General features: G+C 40.1%; 2 protein-coding genes across 4 annotated transcripts; one reads left to right on the top strand and one right to left on the bottom strand.

Moving 5' to 3' along the window:
* Positions 1-1,351: 1,351 nt before the first annotated feature.
* Positions 1,352-11,889, bottom strand: LOC6584852 (transforming growth factor beta-1-induced transcript 1 protein). 2 transcript variants are annotated; one of them, XM_002010457.4, is made up of 5 exons: positions 11,800-11,889; positions 11,172-11,254; positions 3,644-3,868; positions 1,627-1,860; positions 1,352-1,554 (listed from the first exon to the last, which is right to left on the bottom strand). In XM_002010457.4, the coding sequence occupies exons 2-5, from the start codon at positions 11,172-11,174 to the stop codon at positions 1,477-1,479; spliced, it is 540 nt and encodes a 179-aa protein (XP_002010493.1). In that variant the 5' UTR covers positions 11,175-11,254; positions 11,800-11,889; the 3' UTR covers positions 1,352-1,476. The 2 variants fall into 2 exon arrangements, with proteins under 2 accessions (XP_002010493.1, XP_015017124.1); XM_015161638.3 differs by having other exon boundaries at positions 11,786-11,875.
* Positions 11,890-12,022: 133 nt separating this feature from the next.
* On the top strand, positions 12,023-19,249 carry LOC6584851 (probable basic-leucine zipper transcription factor N). Of its 2 annotated transcripts, XR_006356554.1 has the most exons (4): positions 12,023-13,062; positions 18,041-18,865; positions 18,930-19,138; positions 19,201-19,249. XR_006356554.1 is itself a non-coding variant. In XM_002010456.4 (3 exons), exons 1-3 carry the CDS (start codon positions 12,023-12,025, stop codon positions 19,054-19,056), a joined length of 1,992 nt encoding a protein of 663 aa, XP_002010492.3. In that variant the 3' UTR covers positions 19,057-19,249. The 2 variants fall into 2 exon arrangements, 1 of the variants encoding a protein (XP_002010492.3); XM_002010456.4 differs by having other exon boundaries at positions 18,930-19,249.
* Positions 19,250-20,603: the final 1,354 nt, after the last annotated feature.

Here is a 20,603-nt window from a genome sequence, read left to right as displayed (position 1 = left end):
AAGACGAAAGACCCCAGCCACCACAGGCCAGAAAAGAGAGAAAATGCTCAAGTTTTCTATATTGCGACCGAGGACGTCCGCATCTAAGGGGGGAAGAGTTAACGACAGACCCTACAAAAGGGCATTGCACCGGCCCAATTATATCACGGCTCCAGTGCATGCACTTTTGACACGTGCGCTTTGTCAGCAGAATACAACAGCAACGCAACCGCAACCGTGGGAGCCTATCGTCAGCAATATTAATAAGATCAATGCACTTGGCCAAAACACATTCTGGTCAACGTGCGCATTTCCGCCACGAGCGCCGAGTCAGCGCACCGATCAGCAACCACCGTGAGAGCCATCGTGTCACAAGACACCTATTCAGCAGCAACAGCAGTGACCACGGCGGCAGCGACGCCAATAGCAGCAGCGGCAGCTTTCATATAAATATTACTTGTATAATTATTCTTAAGTCAGTTCTAATCCAGCTCCGAAAGTAAATAAATGTTTTTTTAATACAAAAACCGCTTTCGAATATTTAATTTATATATATTATGCCAGGGATTTTCAGATGGCCGATTGTTGGCTGTACTAGGATCTATCGGACGCCTGTATAACAAATTTAGCCTTTAGTCAAAACAAATGCATTCAACTCTTATAAATCATTTCTCATTAGCAATAATGGATAATACGCTAGCTAAATCTCATAACACAATTAAGAAAGAGAGAGAGAGCAATAGTTCTGTAGAAAGAGAGGGCAATAGAAAGTAAATGCTGTGCTGCAAGATTAATTGTCATGTATTTCTTTTCATATAATATAATAGCTTCAGTATAATAATACAATTTTAGAAAGAGATAACATGTGAGATGGAAAATAGAGCGAGAGAGAGAGCGCGCGTTAGAATATAATATATAATATAAACAGTGTGTGAGAGAGAAAGATAGATAGAGATAGAGTGTTACAGCAACATTCTGTGAGCTAATCAAATGTTCACTTGTGTATGTGTGTGTATTTTAGCAACTATGTAAACACAATTATATGTTTTTCTTTAATATAAATATATACCGTTACTCCCCCGCCCACACTTCTCGAGAGCCGTGACGAACTCTTGACAGTTCTGGCAGCTGTTCTTCTCTAAATGCATTTATCGTGTCAAATGCAATTTATAAATAATAAAAAAAAATATTTGAGAAAGATATATGTACAATATATCTTTATCTCAGCAAAAAGCATTTGCTGGAGTAGCTCTACCAAGTGGCGAGTGCATGTGTATGTGTGTGTGTGTGGAAGAGTGGCTTAGCGCTTTTTATACCCTTTGTTAGCATTTGGACCTTTGAATTTCTTCATAGTAAATTCTAAGGAATTTCGTTAGGTTTTAACTTTTTGTTCAACAACTGTGAATACTACAAATACCATAAACATCTATAATATACAGCGAAACATCTATTAATGTAATGCCTCCTGGCCCACCCGGCCCCCCGCTGGGCCACCTCCTAGTCCGAGCAGGCCGTGCACAGCGGCTTGTTGTCCTCCACGGCGAACGTGCTCGCTGTAATGGGCTTCAGGCACTTCTGCAATCGAGATGAGAGAGGGAGAGAGATAGTACACATTTGCCGGCATTGAGTCCATTGTGCTGCACTCACCTTGCACTTGAAGCAATCCCGATGCCACTTGGCATTGAGCGCCACAATCGCATTCTCGGTTATCGGCTGGCTGCAGCCGGCACAGCGCGCCGCGAACAGCTGCTCGAAGTCGATGCGGCAGTAGGGCCGGCCGTCCCGCTCATAGAACGAGGTGCCCACCAATGGCTTCTGGCATGGACCGGCGCACACGAAGCACTCCTCGTGCCACGACTGCTCCATGGCCTTGATGGTGCGCTGTCAACAAGCGATAAACGTATTTTTACTATTATTATTTCAAAATCAGCAAATCTACAATCAAAATTAGACTATATATGTATGTATATAGATATAAATATTTCACTAATACACACTATACATAATATGCATAATCATAGCCAATCAATCGCTCATGCTCAGCCCCCACTCGAGTGGCCTTGATGGCGCTAATTTAGCGGAACGAATAGTTTTGGCAGCCAGTGTCGCATTCTTAATGCACTTTAACGGTTGGCTAATAGTAGCATTAGAAAATCACACAATTGTAATTTAGCCAACTAATATAATTAAGGCAATATTTTCAATACAGAAATTAAAAAAATAAAAATAAAAATACATAAAAAAGGAATGAATAAAGTAATAGTAAAATTAAAAACAAAAATACAAGTAAATAATAAGAAATTGAAAAAATAATATAAAAATAAAAATAAATGAATAAAATATAAAATGAAATATGTATTCTAGAAATTAAATTTTTTACTGTGTAGTTCTTTCTACTACTAATAAGCAAAACAAAATTTATGTAAAATGTCGATATTGAACAAATTACAAAAAAAAAAAAATAAAATAAAATAAAATGTTAAAAATCAAAACTGCAATGGCAATAGAAAAACTGAAGTAAAAATACAATTTTTTAAATGTGTAAAAGCAAAATTAAATAAATAAAATATATAAAAAGAAAACAAAAACATAGAAAACAAATTTTAAAAATTGCATATTTTTTTAATACATTTTTTAAAATGATTTTTTATATTATTTCTTATTTTATTATCATTTTTCAATGTTTATACACAAAAAAAAAACTGTATTAGTGCTTCTTTTTAAACTTTTACCGTGCTTAGGCAAAGTCTGGTTGAGTACCTCCAACTAGGCGCATTAGTTATATCAAAGCTGACGGAGAAAATCTATTGCATACATTCAGGGGCAATAGTCCTATGCGCGATATAAAATATACATATAGTATATGCTTGTATATATATCTGTCAAATACGAGCTCTATATTTGAGCAGCTGCATCCTCTATACGGCCGCATCGAATATTCCAATCGTGTGCTGATATGATATGCATATATTCTTATATCATGAAATATTTGAATTACATGTCAATAGTTCCCTCCGGATGGATCTCCCAATCATACCGCTCTCCAGTTAAATGCTTTAGAGGCATACCTAAAATTCTACATAATGTAACCAACTGATTGACTATTCAAAACTCGCATATATTTATTATTTGCGGTGAAGAACAAACGAAATCTTATTTGTCGTCAAATATACTCGAATAAATAATTTGATATTGTGAGCTAAAATAGTTTTTATACTGTGAGCTAATGATGTGCTAAAGTGTATTTATATGTGAGTCTACATCTGTTTGATATTTGACTTCTGATCTGTGTACCTGCCTTTGTGTCTGTCGCTGTCTCTGTGATTATGCCGTACCCAAAGAGCTGGATAAACTGGCTGTGCGATCTGTATGTATAAAGAGCTATCGTGCACTGAGTAGTATATAGGAGGCATGTACACCCATAGCTAGACGCATCTGCATCTGCACACATGACGACTAAAATATAATCAGGTTTCGTATGCATTACAAAAAGCTTTATAGACTAGATGAACAAATGTTGACAGTATTCATAAAGAGCCCGGGTTTATGGCTAACAGACGAAGGCGATGATGTCAATGGTGTTGCCTATAGGTTGATCACGGTACATACATACATACATATATATGTATATAAGTGGGAAGCGGGTGGATGGGTGCTTGCTTACCTCCAGGATGGGCTTCTTGCAGCCGAAACAGGTGCCCGAGTAGTTGCTCACGAAGCAGTCGGAGCACACCGGCTCTCCGTTCTGTATGTTGAAGGTGGCCTCGGTGATGGGCTTTTGGCAGTCCTTGCAGGCGAAGTGCTCCGGATGCCAGGTCTTGCCCAGAGCCGTAATGATGCGCTGCTGTATGACCTCATTGCACTTGTGACAGATCGACTCCGAGTCCGACTGCGTGAATATTCAGATAATAATACAACTTGCACTTAATTAAAATGAAAATCACGTTGGCAATTCGTTCAAATATTTCATAATTTCATTTTTCCCAGTTCAGATTGTAAGAACAAAGTGAGTGGAATGAGTGGATGACTAAATGTGAGAGAATGAATGGGCTTATAGACTATATAATATATATGCACTTATGTGTACATTCCCCAAAGGGGCATGATATTATGCCTTGAGTTCATAAACCGCAACAACAACAAAAACATTGAATTTGAGTAACTCACAGCGCTGACCACAAAACACTTTTCTGTTTTTGTTTTAATAACAATAACAATAACAATAACAATCAAATGATGAGCATCAGCGCTTTAGTATTTTGATTGCATATGCTTATTATATGGCCATAATTGTGTTTATCCAGTACATATGTATACATATACATACATATATAATCGAGATACATATATGTATGTGTGTGTATATATGATGTTAAATAGATGAGCAAATGGAAGCTTCGACATTTTCTGTTCATTAATTAAACATCAAAGGTAATCAAGTCTTATAATTATTTGTGTAATTTATACATTTAAAAAACTATAGTATAGTATTTATAACATCAACAAAAACACGCTCATAACAGGAAATCTAGTATTTTCATATACTAGATTTGAATCTACAGTAAAACAAGTGAGAATAGTGCAATCGGGCAATACTCGTTCTCAGCTCGAAATGTTGAAATTACTTCTAGCAAATCTTCAAATTAAGTTAATCTAGCAAATTTTGAGATTCTAGCTCCAAATAGTATTTTCTGATTTGACACGTCACACAAGGGCGTGGAAGAGGAGGAGTCGACAGTAACGCAAGCTGAGGAAGCCGTAAGAGATACCACTCATTTTCGATTATTCATGCTCCAAAAGAAGTTGACATTTTTTTTTTATGTCATAGAGGAGGTCAACAGTGGTTCCCAGCTATTTGCCACGCCCTCTATAAGCATAATATGTGCAAGCTTATCTATGTTAAAAATTTCTAGATTAATGTAAAATAGAGCAGAGTTTGTAAATTGTAAAATCTGGTCCATTGAGAAAATCCAAACAGTTTATATAATATGCTGAGAATATGTGCCCAGTTTCAAGGCTCTATTCAGATACCAGCAAAATGAATTGAATTGAAATCATAGAAACAAGCGTATAATAAATCAACCAATCTAAAATTCTCTTTTCAGGTACAAAAAACATGTTTAAATCATTCAATAAATAAAGAAAAATTATGCAAAAATTAAAAATTTAATATTGATTAATTTCAATTCACTGTTTGCCATAAAATCGCTTTCAATTCCCGAAATTTCATACTCTGAGTGATAAATGCATACTAACATTGCAATCAATTCAATTAGTTAAAACATATTTTATGGCCAAGATTAAACCTGAAATCAGCTGATTTAATGCCATTCACTTAATTCAATTCATGAAATGTTCCTATAAAATTCCAAATGAGAAATGATCAAATCAAGAAGTTTCGGCTTTTTAAATGTATTCGCCTTGAACTTTACACTCGGTTCAGAGAGATTGATGCGGACAGATTGTAGCACTTAGCGAGATGTTTGGAACGCAATTGCAATAAATTTCATGGCAAATGCTAGACCTAGGCTATAATAGATGACTATCTATATATACTTATAAGTATAATTTCAGGTATATTGCGTATGGCTGGCATTACTAATTCGATACTATCTGGATTTATCATCGTTTCGCAGGCACGTAATGGACGTTTCGTCGGTTTTCCATGGTTGACCACCATATTGAGTGGAATCGCCCACTAACCGCTTGGGCCACCCACGGTGGTGTGTCATGGCTAAGCACACATGGCGTCGAGGCTCGTTAGCCGAGTTGCAAACCATTGCGAGGTGTCGCTACAGGCGTCAACTGATTGTCGCTGATAACGGTTATGCAAAGGCAACAAGAACAAAACGCAAACAGCAAGGCGACGTCACCACATAACGCAAGCCACTAACCAAGTGGTAAACGGTAAATGGCAAACGGTAAACGTCAAGCGCGCGCATATAATGAAAATCGTTGCCCATAAAAATGAAAAATGGCAGCAGCTCGTAAATTTGGCCAATTTACACGCTGCACTTTCAGCTGACAGAAAGCGTGAGAGAGAGAGAGAGGGGTAAACGCGCTCACCGTTATGCCTGTTGCTGTTCTATTTACACATGAGCTTGCTTGTGTGTGTGTGCGTGCATCCGTGCGTGCATGTTGCTGGCAGGGAAGTCGACGTCGACGTCGACGTCGCCGCTCACCGAATTTAATTTGTCCGAATTAAATGCACATTAATTTTTCGGCTAGCAATTGCCAGCACTTTTGCTGCCTGACTAGCGCTGCCAGTTGCTGTTGTTGTTGTTGTTGCAGTTGTTGTTTTACTTGCTTATTTAAAGTTTGCGCCAGATGTAGCAACAGCAACAACAACAGTAATAATGAAGGCGGCGACGTCTCACTTAGATCATCGCTAGAGTTAGAATTGAATTAAACAAATGAACGCAAATCGACACGCAGTGAGAGCGAAAGAGAGTAAAGAGGAAGAGGTAGAGGTAGAAGAAGAGCGAGGGCGAGCGCGAGAGCCGCATTCGCGCACACACACTCCACATACTAAGAGTGCCCTACCATAAAAGAAAACAGTAACAACAACGACAACAACAACATGAACAGCAGCAAGTCGGAGGCAAACAAACCAGAAGCAGCGCACAACTTAACGAAACATTTTGGCGTCCATTGGCCAGCAAACAAAAACAAATGAAAGTAAAAAGTAAACAGCAAACTCAACGATGACGCACTGTTAATGCTCTGTACGATGGGAATGCTTCGGTAGAAATGTTAAATTGCAATGATTTGTTACAAAGTGGATAGATTATCTGCAATCTATGCAGATTATGGATAGCTTATATATTAATACACATACATACATATGTATGTATGTTGTATATAATTAGAGGTTAGTTCTAATAAGTCCCGCACGATAAGTCAATGCGTATGCCAAATTGAGTCGCGCTCTAATACCCTAACAATGTCTTAGAATCGACATAAAATTAATTTCCTATATAATATTGCTACCCGAAATAATGCTACCAAATATTCGAGCTTATTGCTGTTATTGTTGTTAATGTTAATGCTGTTAATTAATTAAAAAAATTAAACAAAATAGAAAATATATAATATGTTACCCAACTTATAAGTTGATAGTAAAAATATATGGTAAAAAAATTATATTACGCACAATATGTGTAAGAATAGTGAAATATTTAATCGAATTAGTCCAAAGTCTAAAAAGTATTTCATATAAATGTGCATTTAAAATTTCATTAGATACACAGATTATTCTCTATAAGCGAAGTAGTAATACACATATTACATAAATATATATATACATATTCATTTATATATATTATCTTTTCGAAATATTTTGTTTTAGTTTAGATAGTATTTGTTAAAACTTTAGGAAGTAATGCGCAGCAAGGCTTGCGAAGAAAAAAATGTACACATTTTAATTAAAATTAAAAAAAGGAAAAACAAAATCTTTTTAAAATTACTCCAAGTGCATATATCACGTGTTACTTAAACTTTTTTATTTAATTAAATAAAAACATGTTAGTCTAAATATTGTTAAATACCTTTTTATTCAATAAAATTAATATATAACATCAACTTATTTTTGATGCTATTTAGAGAGTCGTTCGAACTAAAAGAATTTTTATATGTGAGTGATACATTTTTGATTCAGTTTCAGAGTGTTTCTGCGGCTCACCTTTTACACCTGTGTGCAATGTGTCGCTGTTTTGCATTGATTGGGTTTTGAGCTGTTATCAGCTAATTGGCGCAATCAGAGTGAGAGCCGCCTAGGTAGCCAAATGAACAGAAGCAATAAGAGCAACAACAACAACAGCAGCAAAAGCAATAGCAACAGCCACAACAATAAATAATAAAGTAAACAAGCGTAAACAATTTAGCCGGCGAAGTTTTCCCTTGAAAAGCCAAACAAAGCGCAGTAAGTGAAAACAATTTATTTCAATTTTTGTTGAATTTATATTTTATAGTTTGCTTATTCAAATGCGATAATTAAAATATTGCGCGCATGATTCACAAAGCACGCATACACACACGCACACTCTCTCCCACTCTCCTTGTTTCCCTCTTTCTCGCTCGCTCTCTAATTGTAATATTGTTATAGCTGCTGCTGCTGCTGTTATTGCCCAGAGGCCATCAATCAATGCTGTCAATCAACGAGGCGCTATGTTTAGCCATACAAATTATTGCTTTCGGCCAACATTGCGTATAAGTAATTGGCATTTGAGCCACGCCGGGGCGCGGCTCGGGCGGCTGGGGTGGGTGGCACTGTCGAGCTGCTCAAGATCTTAGCAGATCACTTAACACTGGTCATTGACCCTGACACACAAAAACCCGACTACATATGCTACGCCTGTATACATGTATGGATCGACATGGCGCATTATTTCTGTACTGTCTGATCCAGCTATAGAGCACACAGTCCATAAGTCGATTCATCTCTTCTTTATGGCCCAATAGACTGGTCCACACAAATTCAGTTTAAGGCCCATTAATGACAGTCGTAAAATAATCAAACGGCAATTATTTGACTTATCTCAATTAGTCTACTCAAATCACTTTGCAGCATTTGTAATTTTTTGCTCAAGTGTTAAACAATTTGAATTTGAAATGCGATATTTAAACAGAATTTATAAATTTATATTTTTGCATTCATCAAAATAATTTGCCGCATTTGCAGTTGACTATGTAATTCTTTAAATTCTTTAATTTAGAATTACAAATCGATATTAATTTTATTTTCGACTGCACAATACCCACTCGTTAAATTTGAACTTCAACTACTATGGTTTCTGAGATACCTTAATAAAATTATACTATGTAATAAAATTTTAACATTTTATAATTCGACATATGCACGAGTACATATATGTCTCAAATCAAAATGAAAATAAATATAGTCATTTCATTTTCATGAGTGAGTATTAAAACTAATTTAACACTTTCAATTGAATTTCCAATTCCTCATTCTATTTTATGTACAGAGGTAATTTTAAATATCTATTTGTATAAATTAATATATATATAATATATAGTATACTTTGATTTATACAAATAGATTCCGTAACAGACCTTAAAGTCTTCAAATCTAAACTCTGATATAAATAGATTCCCTAAACGGACTAAAAATCTAAGTGCGCAAGTTAATAGCAATTCATTTTCAAGCTCAAAACTTGAATTTAAATAGATTCGTTTGGTTAAAAAACTGTAAGTCTAAGTATGTATGAGTAGCTGATACAATGTAACTACTAGTGTAGGCTGAGAATCCAGATGAGTTGAAAGAAAGATGAGTTGAAATAAGGTGAGTTGAATGAAAGGTGTGTCGAGAGAACGATGAGTCGAAAGGAAGATGAGTTGAAGGGAGTTGAGGCTTAAGAAAGATTAGTTGAAGGACTTGGTGGGTTCGTTTAAGTCTGCATTTGATGTAGTGTGATCGGTTAAAAGTAAATCTTACACTTGAGGTGCTCGAGAAATGTATAAGTATATATTATTAATATATATTTCAGTTTAAAATCCTGTATTCCTGCCTGGTGGATATCCAATAATCCCAACTATATTCTATTCTATTCTATTCTATTGATTGATGTTTTTTGTGATTCATGTACATAATAATGCTATGTACCTCTTTGAACTCATCAGACCTTAATTAAGTCTCATACCATACATAACATTTGAAAAATACTAAAGAATTTTTCTTTACTTTCCATTGCATCTAACCAATTTACAGAAATATATATATATATGTATATATTTCTAAAATTTCTATACTTAAGTTGAAACATAATTTTGTTACAAACAAGAAAAAAGAGAAAAGTAGATGAGAAAATAAATGAAATATAAATCATTCAGATCAATTGGCTGCCAAATTTAGCCTTGGAATGTCGACGCTTGAGAATGATGTCAGAGCTGAGTTTCGCGCAGAGAATTCGGCTGGTTTTGCGAGCTGGTCTTTGGGAACTGATCACCGTTAGATCGCAGTCTGCCTGTTGGCCGTCAGCGACACTTTTGCTTTTCCCAGCAGATCCGTGGGCGTTGCACTCAGCTCCCAGCCTCAAGCTCTCAGCTCTGGTCGAAATGTATAACATATGTATATGGATCAACGGCTTTCGCGTGATCAGCTTCAAGTGTCGCTGGGATTACAATTTTCGTTGTTGTTTTTCTTGTTGTTTTCCCTTCTTCTTTTTTTGGAAAGTTTCATGTTCGCCCACTAAAACAAGACGTTAACTGGAGGAGGCGCACAAGCACGTTGTTAAATATTTACAAATATTTTTTTATGAATAGTTTTTTTTTTTTTTTTTTCAAATTGATGAGTTTGTGCTTGGGTTTCTTTTAGTTTTTTTTTGTAGATTTTTTATTTTTTATTTTTTGTTATTTTTAGTATGATAATTATCCAAAGTACCAATAAGGCAAGTCAGCCCATATGGAGACGCGCTTTGTGCGGCGCGTGAGTTGGGCTAGAAGAAGCAGTAATAAATGAGTAAGGGCGTGCTAGACGTGAGTAAGCGACTGCTGGATACCCTGTATAAGAGATATGTGCAGTGGACGTAGTCTTAATTCTTAGAGTAATAGGCCACTAGTGCTGTAAGATCGATATTTATCGATATCAAATGCAAATTCTTGCCATAGTTATTCTCAATTCATATCATTAATACATGCACAAATGAAATTCTTGCCATAGTTATTCTCTATTCATATTGTCAATAGATTCACACCTGTTATCTCTGTGAAAACAGCAGATAGAATATTTACATATAATTCTCTTTCAACAATTACAGGGTATTTACCAAAAAATCGAACAAACAAAAACGACTTCAGTGTGAGAATTTGGTTGCTGTTTTCGTCTCTGGCTTGTAACACATCAAAATTCCACTCGCTATGAATCTAACACCAACTTTGGAGTCGACACTTCACACAGCACGGCAGCAAAAGAAAATGCTTTCGGACGTGGCCGATGCGGCGTATACGCAACGTCGCGGCGCGTCGGCAACCTGTTTGCGTCAGGGCAGCCGCCCACACGCCCCACGGCAAACGGCACACGGCTCACTTAGCTGTTAGCCAGCTGGGCGGCTGCTTGGGCGAACCAGCTGAAACTTTCATCTAATGGGCAGAGATTGCTGTGCGGGCTGATGGTTAATGAGATGAGGCGGGACTGATGCTGATGTGAGCTAGATCTGGGTTAGATGTTCACTTACCATTTTGAATCTGTTGCTCCTGCCCGGCTTTGGTTTGGTTTTGGTTTTGGAATTGGTATAGGATTTGGTATAGAAATGGAAAACTTGAACAAAAATGAAAAAAATATATAAGAATTTTTGTATATGGCTTTCGGCAGATAATTTATGTTAGCTGTCAAATCATAACTCAAAAGAAATGAATGAAATGACAAAGCCAGCTTATCGTAGCTCGCTCGCATGCTATGATATGATATGCTAGTCAAGGCAAGTGCTGGGAAGTTGCACAAGGAAATGGAACTTGAATAACATGTTCGACATACATATACGTATATACGTGTATGTATGAGCTAAACAATCGATTGTCATCGGCTTTGATAGTGGAGGCATCACTGCAGGCAGGGCCAGCTAAGCTCTTGACAGAGAGTGATTGGGTTGAAGCTGCCGACATGATGAGGAAGAAGAAGCAGCAGCAGCAGCAGCAGCTCAACACTCAAATGACAAAATGACACACACGCACACAAACAAATAGAAAACACAGGCACACATGCTTAGAGTGAAACTTGTCAGACGAAATGAATATTGAGAACGGCCAACAAGCATACAAAAATTAATATTAATAAATTCGTTACAATTACATTTTTTTTCGTACAAATTTCAGTTGAGAATTTTTTAAGTGAAGCGTCCGAAAAACCGAAAGAAACCGAGAACCGTGGCTAACCGCGAACCGAACCAAACCGAGAGCGAAGCGAACGTACCGAACCGGCGAGCGTCGACCAAGAAACTGAAACTGAAACCGAAACGCAGCGAGCAGTGAAGCTAGCAGCAACAGCGAACAGCAGCAGTAGCAGCGGCAGCGACGTCGACAGCAACAAATGAACTCTAAGAGCCCGACAGAGATGAGCGCGCGCAAGCGCCGCAACCATGCTGTGGTCTATGCACAGCAGCAGCAGCAGCAGCAACAGCAGCAACAGCAGCAGCCGTCACCGCAACAACAACAGCAACAGCAGCAGCAATCGCCGCAGCAGCAGCGCCGCAAAGCTGCTGGACAACAGGAGCGTCCAGCTGGCAGTCAGCTGAGCAGCCGCAGCAAGGCGCCGGCTGCTGCCTCCAAGCAAAGCTCAGCTCCGAGCAAGAACTGGATAAATAGCACGAGCATTGCCGTTGTGCCGCCAAGTCGCCAGACCAACAACAACAACAACAACAACAACAAGAGCAATGGCAGAGCCAAGAAGCACACTCGCTGCACATCCGCCAGGGAGATGCAGCGGGATGTGCAGCGGCCGCCAGTGACGCCGCCGCCAGCGACGTCGCGTGTGGCATTTGGACGCAGCTGTCCCGGGGCGACGTCGACGATAACCATGACGCAGACGACAATGACAACACTGACGCGTCGCGGCGGCGGCGGCGGCGGCAACTCTGGAGGCAGCGGCAACCAGAGATGCCGCCAGGACACGCCCAGGCCGCGGCCGATGCAGGCGGCGCACGATCAGCTGGAGCTGCTGCTGACGCGCATCGAGCAGGACACGGTGGCGCCGCCGCCACGACGACGCAAGCCAGCGCCGGCTAGGACCGTGCGCCGTCAAATGGAGCATCCGCCGCCGGTGCCTACAGTGACGCCGCTCGGCAGCGCCCGGGGCCAGGATCTGAGCCGAACGCCGCGACCCAGCGAATACGTTGCCCCTAACAGCACCGCCCACCTGAACGCGACCGGCGGCCATGCTGTAGTGCCGGATGACGTCGTCCCGCTCACCCAGAATCCCCAAATGCTGGCACCCGGGAAGCGGCAGGCCCTGCTCGATCTGCTGTCGCGCAGCGAGCCCCAGGACCAGGAGATCGTCAATGCCTTGCGCAGCGAGATCAGCATTGCCGGCGATCCCTCCACAGACGCCATGCGTCTCACCCTCCAGATGCTGTGAGTATGCAAAAACACACACACACAAACACACAAATGGACGTGCATATACATGTGTGTGTGTGTATATACATATATATATATATGTATATGTATGCCCACTTGGCCCATGTGGCTGAAACAGCGCAGGCGGCGTCGTCGTCGCCGTCGTCGGCCAATGATGTCATCATCGTCGTCGTCGTCGTCGTGCTCAGAGAGCGTCAGCTGCGCGCTCTCCAGCGTTTTGGCTTTGCCATTGCCATTGCCAGTTTCAGTTTGTTTTTTTTTTCTGACTCTGCTCGCGCCTCACCTCAGCCTCTGCTGGCAATGCGCAGCTGACGCCATCGCTGGCGCTGCTTTCGAGTTACTCACCCAGCGGCAACTCCACTGCCGTCTCCTCTGCCTCTGCCGCTGCCGCCACTGCTGCTGCTGCTGCTGTTGGCATGCAAAGATTTTTGTTTTCGTTTGTTTTGTTTTTATTATTGTTTTCATTTTTGTTTGTCGCCCCCAGTTTACGATTAGAAGTATTTACTACCAAGTGCTACCTACCTGACTACACACACACACACATGGCGTGTCTCCTAGGCGCTGTTGGTTAGCGGATCACCTGACTGGATCAATCGAAGCTGACAGCTCCGACATTATCTAGCGACTTGACCCCTATATCGAAGCGGAAACTTATCAATAGCAGACTAAAGACCCATTTATATATGAGCACATATAGACATACACATACTCTATATCTACATCTATATATATATATATATATATATATATATATATATATGTGCTTGAGAGACTTTGTGTAACCTTAAACCTGAAAGCTAAACAAACTGTTGGACCTGGTAGATGGGTAGATAGAGAGCAACAGCTTCATATGACTCAACAATGTTTATAATGCAGATATACACTATATACTATATACATAGATATACATACATATGTGAATGCATATGTAAACATATACTTAATGGGGGCCAGTAGAACACAAAAAACATTTATGCTGATAAACGAAAAATCGTAAGACTTTGGATAACATTTTCCCATCTACATGAAGTGCTATGGTATTCATTTGTAGTAATTTATACTACCTCGATCTTTGTGTTTCTCTATCTCTTTCTCTCTTTCTACTTCAATATATCTGTATATCTCTACACATATTTCTATATCTATTTGCTTCCCACTTCCTCCAACTGCTTATTGAATTTTATATCAACTCACTCGATCCCCACACAATCTGCAAACATATATAGTTATATTAGTACCTTATTTATTTTTCACACCTCTTTCTCTCTCTCTTTGTCTGGCTTTCTCAATTTGTCTGGCTCTCTCTCTTTTTCTTTCTAATTCTATGCTAATTAGGTTTCAAATAATATTCATAATAATGATAAAACCTTAGCTTTTCTCTTTTATAATGCCTCTTGCTTTCCTTGTCTCTTTCTTTCTAGCTTACTTTCTCTCTCTTTCTCTCTCCAACATTTTGATTACTTAATTTTATATCAAATCACCTTAACCGCTCATATGAATCTGTTATCATATCCAGTAGTATTATAATAGTATCTATTGTCTCTGCCTCTATCTCACTCACTCTCCTCCCTTTCTTTTTCTTTCTTTTTTTTTCTTTTTCACTCTATCGGCTTATTTAATTTTATATTGGAATAACTTTATCCCTCGTATATATAGGCAACAATCGTATCTAATTGTATTAGCATTTTACCTATTCTATCACCCCTCCCTCCCTCCTTCTCACTCACTCTCTCTATCTCCCCCTTTGCTTATTTAATTTTATATAATATATTTAAGTCAATAACAAATTGATTTATAGAAACTCTTCAAGTTGAGAATTCCGATTGCTCCACTTCATCAAATTTCTTAGGCTCTTATACCTTGCTCTCTCTATATATATTTTTTTTTTCATCTATCTTTCTCTCTTTCTCTCCCTATATCTTTCTCTACCTCTCTCTCTCTTTCTCTCTCTCTTTCTGTCTTTCCTTCGGCTTCGGGCAGAAATATGAAACTTTGATTCTCTTAATTTACGACGTTTCCTGGTTTGTTTATGCCTTATCTGCAGACACTGAAACTTTTGCTGCCGACCATTTGTCATTCATAAAAAAAAAAAAACAAAAAAAAAAAAAAAAAAAAAAAACACAAAAAACAGAATAGGTGTCTCAGCACATTCAGCGGGGATTTTATGCGCAAACAACAACAAACGCACTGAAATCCATATCGTTCCTAGAAACTGAAAAAACAACCGAGTTTTGGTATTATTTGCCACAATTTCTAGTTTGATATGCAGGCTTCTGGGTTCTGTAGTCGCGTAGCGCATTCCTCTAGTCAGCCTAGCCGAAGCTAGGGCCCCGCTCGCGCTCTCTTTGTCAACTACAAGACCTGGGCTAGCCCCTCCATCCGCAACCCCTCCCCTGTCAAGGTGTTGGCCAACTGTTTTTCTTTATTTTGACGTCGAGTTCGGCTGATATGAGAAATTCTCTCGTAACTAAATACGACGACCTCCAATCGACAACTGTTTGCAATTGAAATTCGCGCCGGCTTCTGCTTTTTTTTCTCTTTTTTGCCACATTTGCTGTTTCTTCAAGATAAAATTTGCAAAACAAATTCCTAACAACTAATAATACCCAAATGTAGCGCCATTCACTGTAACACTCGGTTGCTGCCAGCCGCAGTCCAGTCGGACTGCTGCGCCTTTGCTTTGCCCTTTAGAATCTATCGATAACGCAAACTACTTCGACTTGGGCGTGGGGTGCGCTAATATCGCTGCTGCTGCTGCTGCTGCTGCTGGTGCTGCTGCGTTTTATTTGTTTGATCAATAAATTTGCTCCCCTGCAATCAGCGCGCCCCAAGCGTAACGACCGTGCCCGGGTTAGCCCCGTCGCCGCTTATTAATGAACTCTTCGACGACGCTCCAGCGCTTCAGCCTGATTGTGTCATATTATTTGCGTGCAGTTGGCGAGCTGACAGGTAGAGAAGCGCAGGTAGGGGAATTCGTTTGCCATTAGCATGGCAAGCTTTAACCTCAGTGACCCAGACCCAGACCCAGACCCAAGTGGATGCGCCATCAAATACACTAACCCAAAGTTGTTTGCTGAAATAATGATGCCTAGCTGAAGATAGATTTGAAGCTGCAATTCCAATTGGGCCTAAGCATATACATATGTATGAACCTATCTCCATATCTGTATATCTCCATACAAAACTTGGCCTATCCCTGGCACTGATCGACTATCCTCAACACATCTTATTCACTTCTAATATATGCAGTAGAATCCGGCAATAACGCCTTATGACGCTTATAGCGGCCGTACGGATATTGCGACGCAAATGCTGGTCCGTAGACAAACCCATATGAGTATATCAATATGGCTATAGAATCTTCCGGGTATAACGAATCCACTAGTCGGATTCTACTATATAATAATATAATATAATATAATATAATATAATATATACTCTAGTTAAACACTAAATTGTAAGATGTATTTCTCGTTTTCTAAAGAATTTAAGCTTAAAGTCTGATTAGCTCTAGTTCAAGCTTATATAGTGCAGATTTTTAGCATTCCATCAATCATATGCATGTGTAATAGATCATATGATTTGCCAACCCATAGATTCTGGGCATTAACGATAAGAGTTTAAAGGAATTTAAGCTAGAATAATTATACCCTGAACCCATTGAAAATGGGAGATCAGGGTATAATGGTTTTGTGAAAAAGTATGTAACGGGCAGAAGGAGGCGTGGCAGACCCCACAAAGTATATATATTCTTGATCAGCGCGATGAGCTGAGTCGATATAGCCCTGTCCGTCTGTCCGTCCGTCCGTCCGTATGAGTGCGTCGATCTCAGAAGTTATAAGAGCAGAGAGCTGAAATTTGGCATGCATACTCGTGTGTACCATACGCAGTACGAGTTTGCTTTATTTTTTCGATAAATCGTCCGATAACTTTTTTATCGAGAATAATCGAAAAATTGATTTTGTTTTTTTAGCCTAATTTGAACACTTTTAGACCTGGAGTCTTCAAATTTGCGTTGTATATAAAGACAATCGATACAAAGATTTTGTCATTTACAGATTTTGGATACCACGCCCCCTTTCCCCCCAATTTACAAAAAACGCATTTCAAGTACTAGAGACTTTTGCTTTGGAATGTACACACATATTCACCATATGATTACGTTCATTAAGATCGTATGTCTACAAAAGAAATTATTCAACAAAGAAATTCTCATAATATTGCCCACACTGCAGCGCAGCCCAAGCGCAGTCGCTGCTTACTGCGCAGTTAGCAGAGCACGGGCTTATGCATGTGCATAAAAGAAGTGCAGAATGATTATAATATCAGCTTAGAGGGTTCAGGGTATCTCCTAGTCGAGCAGTCTCGACTGGAGCCTTCTTACTTGTTTTCATATATAGTTGAGACTTATTCCTAATACAATATATATTTATATACATGAATAGTGGGAAATTTACCTTGAAGTACTGGCAGTTATATTTCGTGTATAGAATTATCTATTATCTACAGTGTAGAGATATTTCACTAGTCAATCTATATTCATATCAATTTCGATATCTATCTACACAATGTATGATCTACATATATGTCTATATCCATATCTATCTATAGCATAGATGATCCAGTTAAGTCTGTCGACCCCTTTTAGTTAGGGTATCGATGACGCTTTGTTATTTTCTGACATTGGCCTTGAGCTCTGGGTTGGGTGGGACAAGTGAGCAGCTGCTCTCAGGGGGGAGGAATTGCGTGTCGACAGCCCATATGATATCCGATGGAGCAGTCCGTTGGGCTGTGCGACCGTGACGTCAGCAGCGTGCCAAGCTGATGCAATTAGCCGGCTTTTGCGTCGTGCTAATCATCGAAATGGCAAGCGGCGTATTATTTTGGGACTTCGACTTCGGGTTTGATTTATTAGCGTCAATTCGAGTGTTAAACCCTTCTCCTTTCTCTGCTCTCTCCTTCCCTGGCGCAGACCGCTGGCCTTGACACCGGGAAATTCGCCGTACTGCGAGCGCTTCTGGGAGGGACATCGCTATCTGAAGGAGCGCCAGCGACTGCATCAGCAGCTGCAGCCGGACGACTTGCGCTACAAGGAGGTCAAGATACTGCGCTCGCCCAACGGCAAGTTCTTCCTGTCCAAGACGCTCGAGGAGGAGCTCAAGGATGAGAAGCATGTGCTGGACTTCATCGATTCGGAGCTGCAGCGTGGCGACATTCCCGAAATGATGCCCGAGCCGAACGAGCGCCAGCGTCAGGCTCTGGACGAGCGTGCCGAGCTCGACCGGCAGAAGCAGCAGGTCAGCGAGTGGCGTGCCCAGCAGCGCATAGCCGAGCATAAGCGCGCAGAGCAGCAGGTGACCAAGCGCATGCTGAAGAAGGCCAAGCAAATCAAGCATCAAACTCAAGATGACACCATGTGGACACCCAAGCGGCAGCACCGACAACAGCACCCGCAGCCAGTGCACTTGAACGCCGACATGGAGCTGGACCTGGACTTGGAACTGGCCGAGCTGCCTCAGAGGAGCGAAGAGGAGACCCTAGTCGCCAGCCAAGAAACAGACTACAGCTCAGACCACATCCTGGATGAAGGCCAGGAATTTATCTTACAGCTCAACAGCGACTTTGAGGAGGACACTGATGCTACGCCACGTCCCTCTGGCACCGAGGGGACCATCCAGGAACTGGACAATGACTTGGCCGACACACGGGAGCAGCGTCGCCAGTTCCAAAACCAATGCCAGAACAGCAGCTTCTACGGCAATGCCAATTGCCTGACTCCCTGGACATTGTACTCCAAGTAAATACATCCTCTCTCTCTCTCTCTCTCTCGCTCTTTCTTATCTAACATCTCATCCACGCAGCATTAGCAGCAATCTGGTTGAGGAAATGACTCGAAATATTGACGCCGAGCTGCATCGCAGCATCGCCGGCTTCATCAAGGACTTCGTGGATAAGGAGACGCGCACAACCAACAATCAGACCAATTAATGGTCTCAGCTTCCGGCTTAACTTTAATTCAGCTGCCGATGGATCAGTTAACACAACTTCGTAATCGAGCAGCCATCAAATTGTACGTGCATCAAATGTACATGACTATGTACATCTATATATATATATATATCATCATTTCAGTTTGTGCCTCATCTCAAATAAAGCAACTGCAAAAATCATAAAACCTAAATGACCCAAAACTTTTCGCTAACTATTTAATGCATTCGGAAAAAAGACTAGACTCTTCCTTCTATGTGGAATTGGTAAACCGTCTATAAAGAACTATTCATTCGATCTAAATAAGTTTTGCCTAGATACGAACATTGTGAATTGAAGTCTTAGCCGAGGCGAATCTTATGCTCAAAAGACAATATGGAATCCAAATTAGGACAGTAGACAGTGGGAAGCTATATGCTTATGCACATATCATTTGAGACATATTTGTGGATAGTCGAAAGCTTAACTCTTCTTTATGAATATAAACATATAGTTAGGAATGTCATTGCGTAATCCACATCCTCAACGCTTTTTAGGAAATGATGTACTTCTTTGCAGTGTTCCTGGATATTCAGCAGGGGTTTGATCGTCTGATCGTTTGATCGGCTGTCTAGTAGAAATAAGGGAATTGTTTCGTATTTGATTAATGGGACCTACCAATTGTCCAAGGAACAGGCGTCATCCTCAGCTGCTACAGTAGGAGCTGCAGTCTCTAAGTACAGTGTCCTTGACTCAACATCGTATTTTCGTACATAGCTACGTCTAAATTTAACACAAGAATTGAGAATGGAATCATTCTGCTAACCTACACAGATGACACCGTCATCCTGTGACATGACCTCCATTGCTTTAGGTGTTGCTCCTGCTCACCATTAAGATGAGACTGAGACTAAGATTAATAATTCCGAGTGCCACTAAGTTCAATTATCTTGTAAATTTTCATAGAAGTTTGGCTTTTAAAGCACATATCAGACACATAGCCATTATATACCAAGCCTAAATAAAGCGCTATGAAATTCGAATTCGAGTATAGACAAGGCGTCGATAGTGAGTCAATAGTCCCCAATATGAAACAACTGTAATTACAATTTTTTTTAAATTATACATTTTAAGCTTTAATTTTTACTGGACGTCATATAGATCAAATTTCTCCTTCACCCATGTCTTGGAGTCCTAGACGTTTGCCCCGCTGAATACTCGCTCCTATCCCACGGATGTTGTCGAAATCCACAAGTAATTTACCCTTAAAGGTTTTAAATGATGAATAAAAGTTAGCAATCGAAGCGACGCGTGATGTGTGCACACAACTAGCGATGACACTATCGGTAGTGTGGCACCATCGATAGTGGGACGGCTCAATAGTAGCCGGCCATCGATGGCACCGACCCAATGCCTCGGATCAAGAATACCGGGTGGGTACACGTAATAACCCCATTGGAAAAGTCTATGAATTCTAATTAATTTCACAATCAAAGCCAATCTATTTTATATAAAAAAGGACTATAGTATACGGTATGAGGTCTACGATACCTTCCTCTGCCTACTAC

The sequence above is a fragment of the Drosophila mojavensis genome, unplaced genomic scaffold (genome assembly GCF_018153725.1).
Source record: "Drosophila mojavensis isolate 15081-1352.22 unplaced genomic scaffold, ASM1815372v1 contig_136, whole genome shotgun sequence".
NCBI classification, from domain to species: domain Eukaryota; kingdom Metazoa; phylum Arthropoda; class Insecta; order Diptera; family Drosophilidae; genus Drosophila; species Drosophila mojavensis.
The sequence above is the reverse complement of the archived record's forward strand: the minus strand, read 5'-3'. Positions and strand labels throughout refer to the sequence as shown.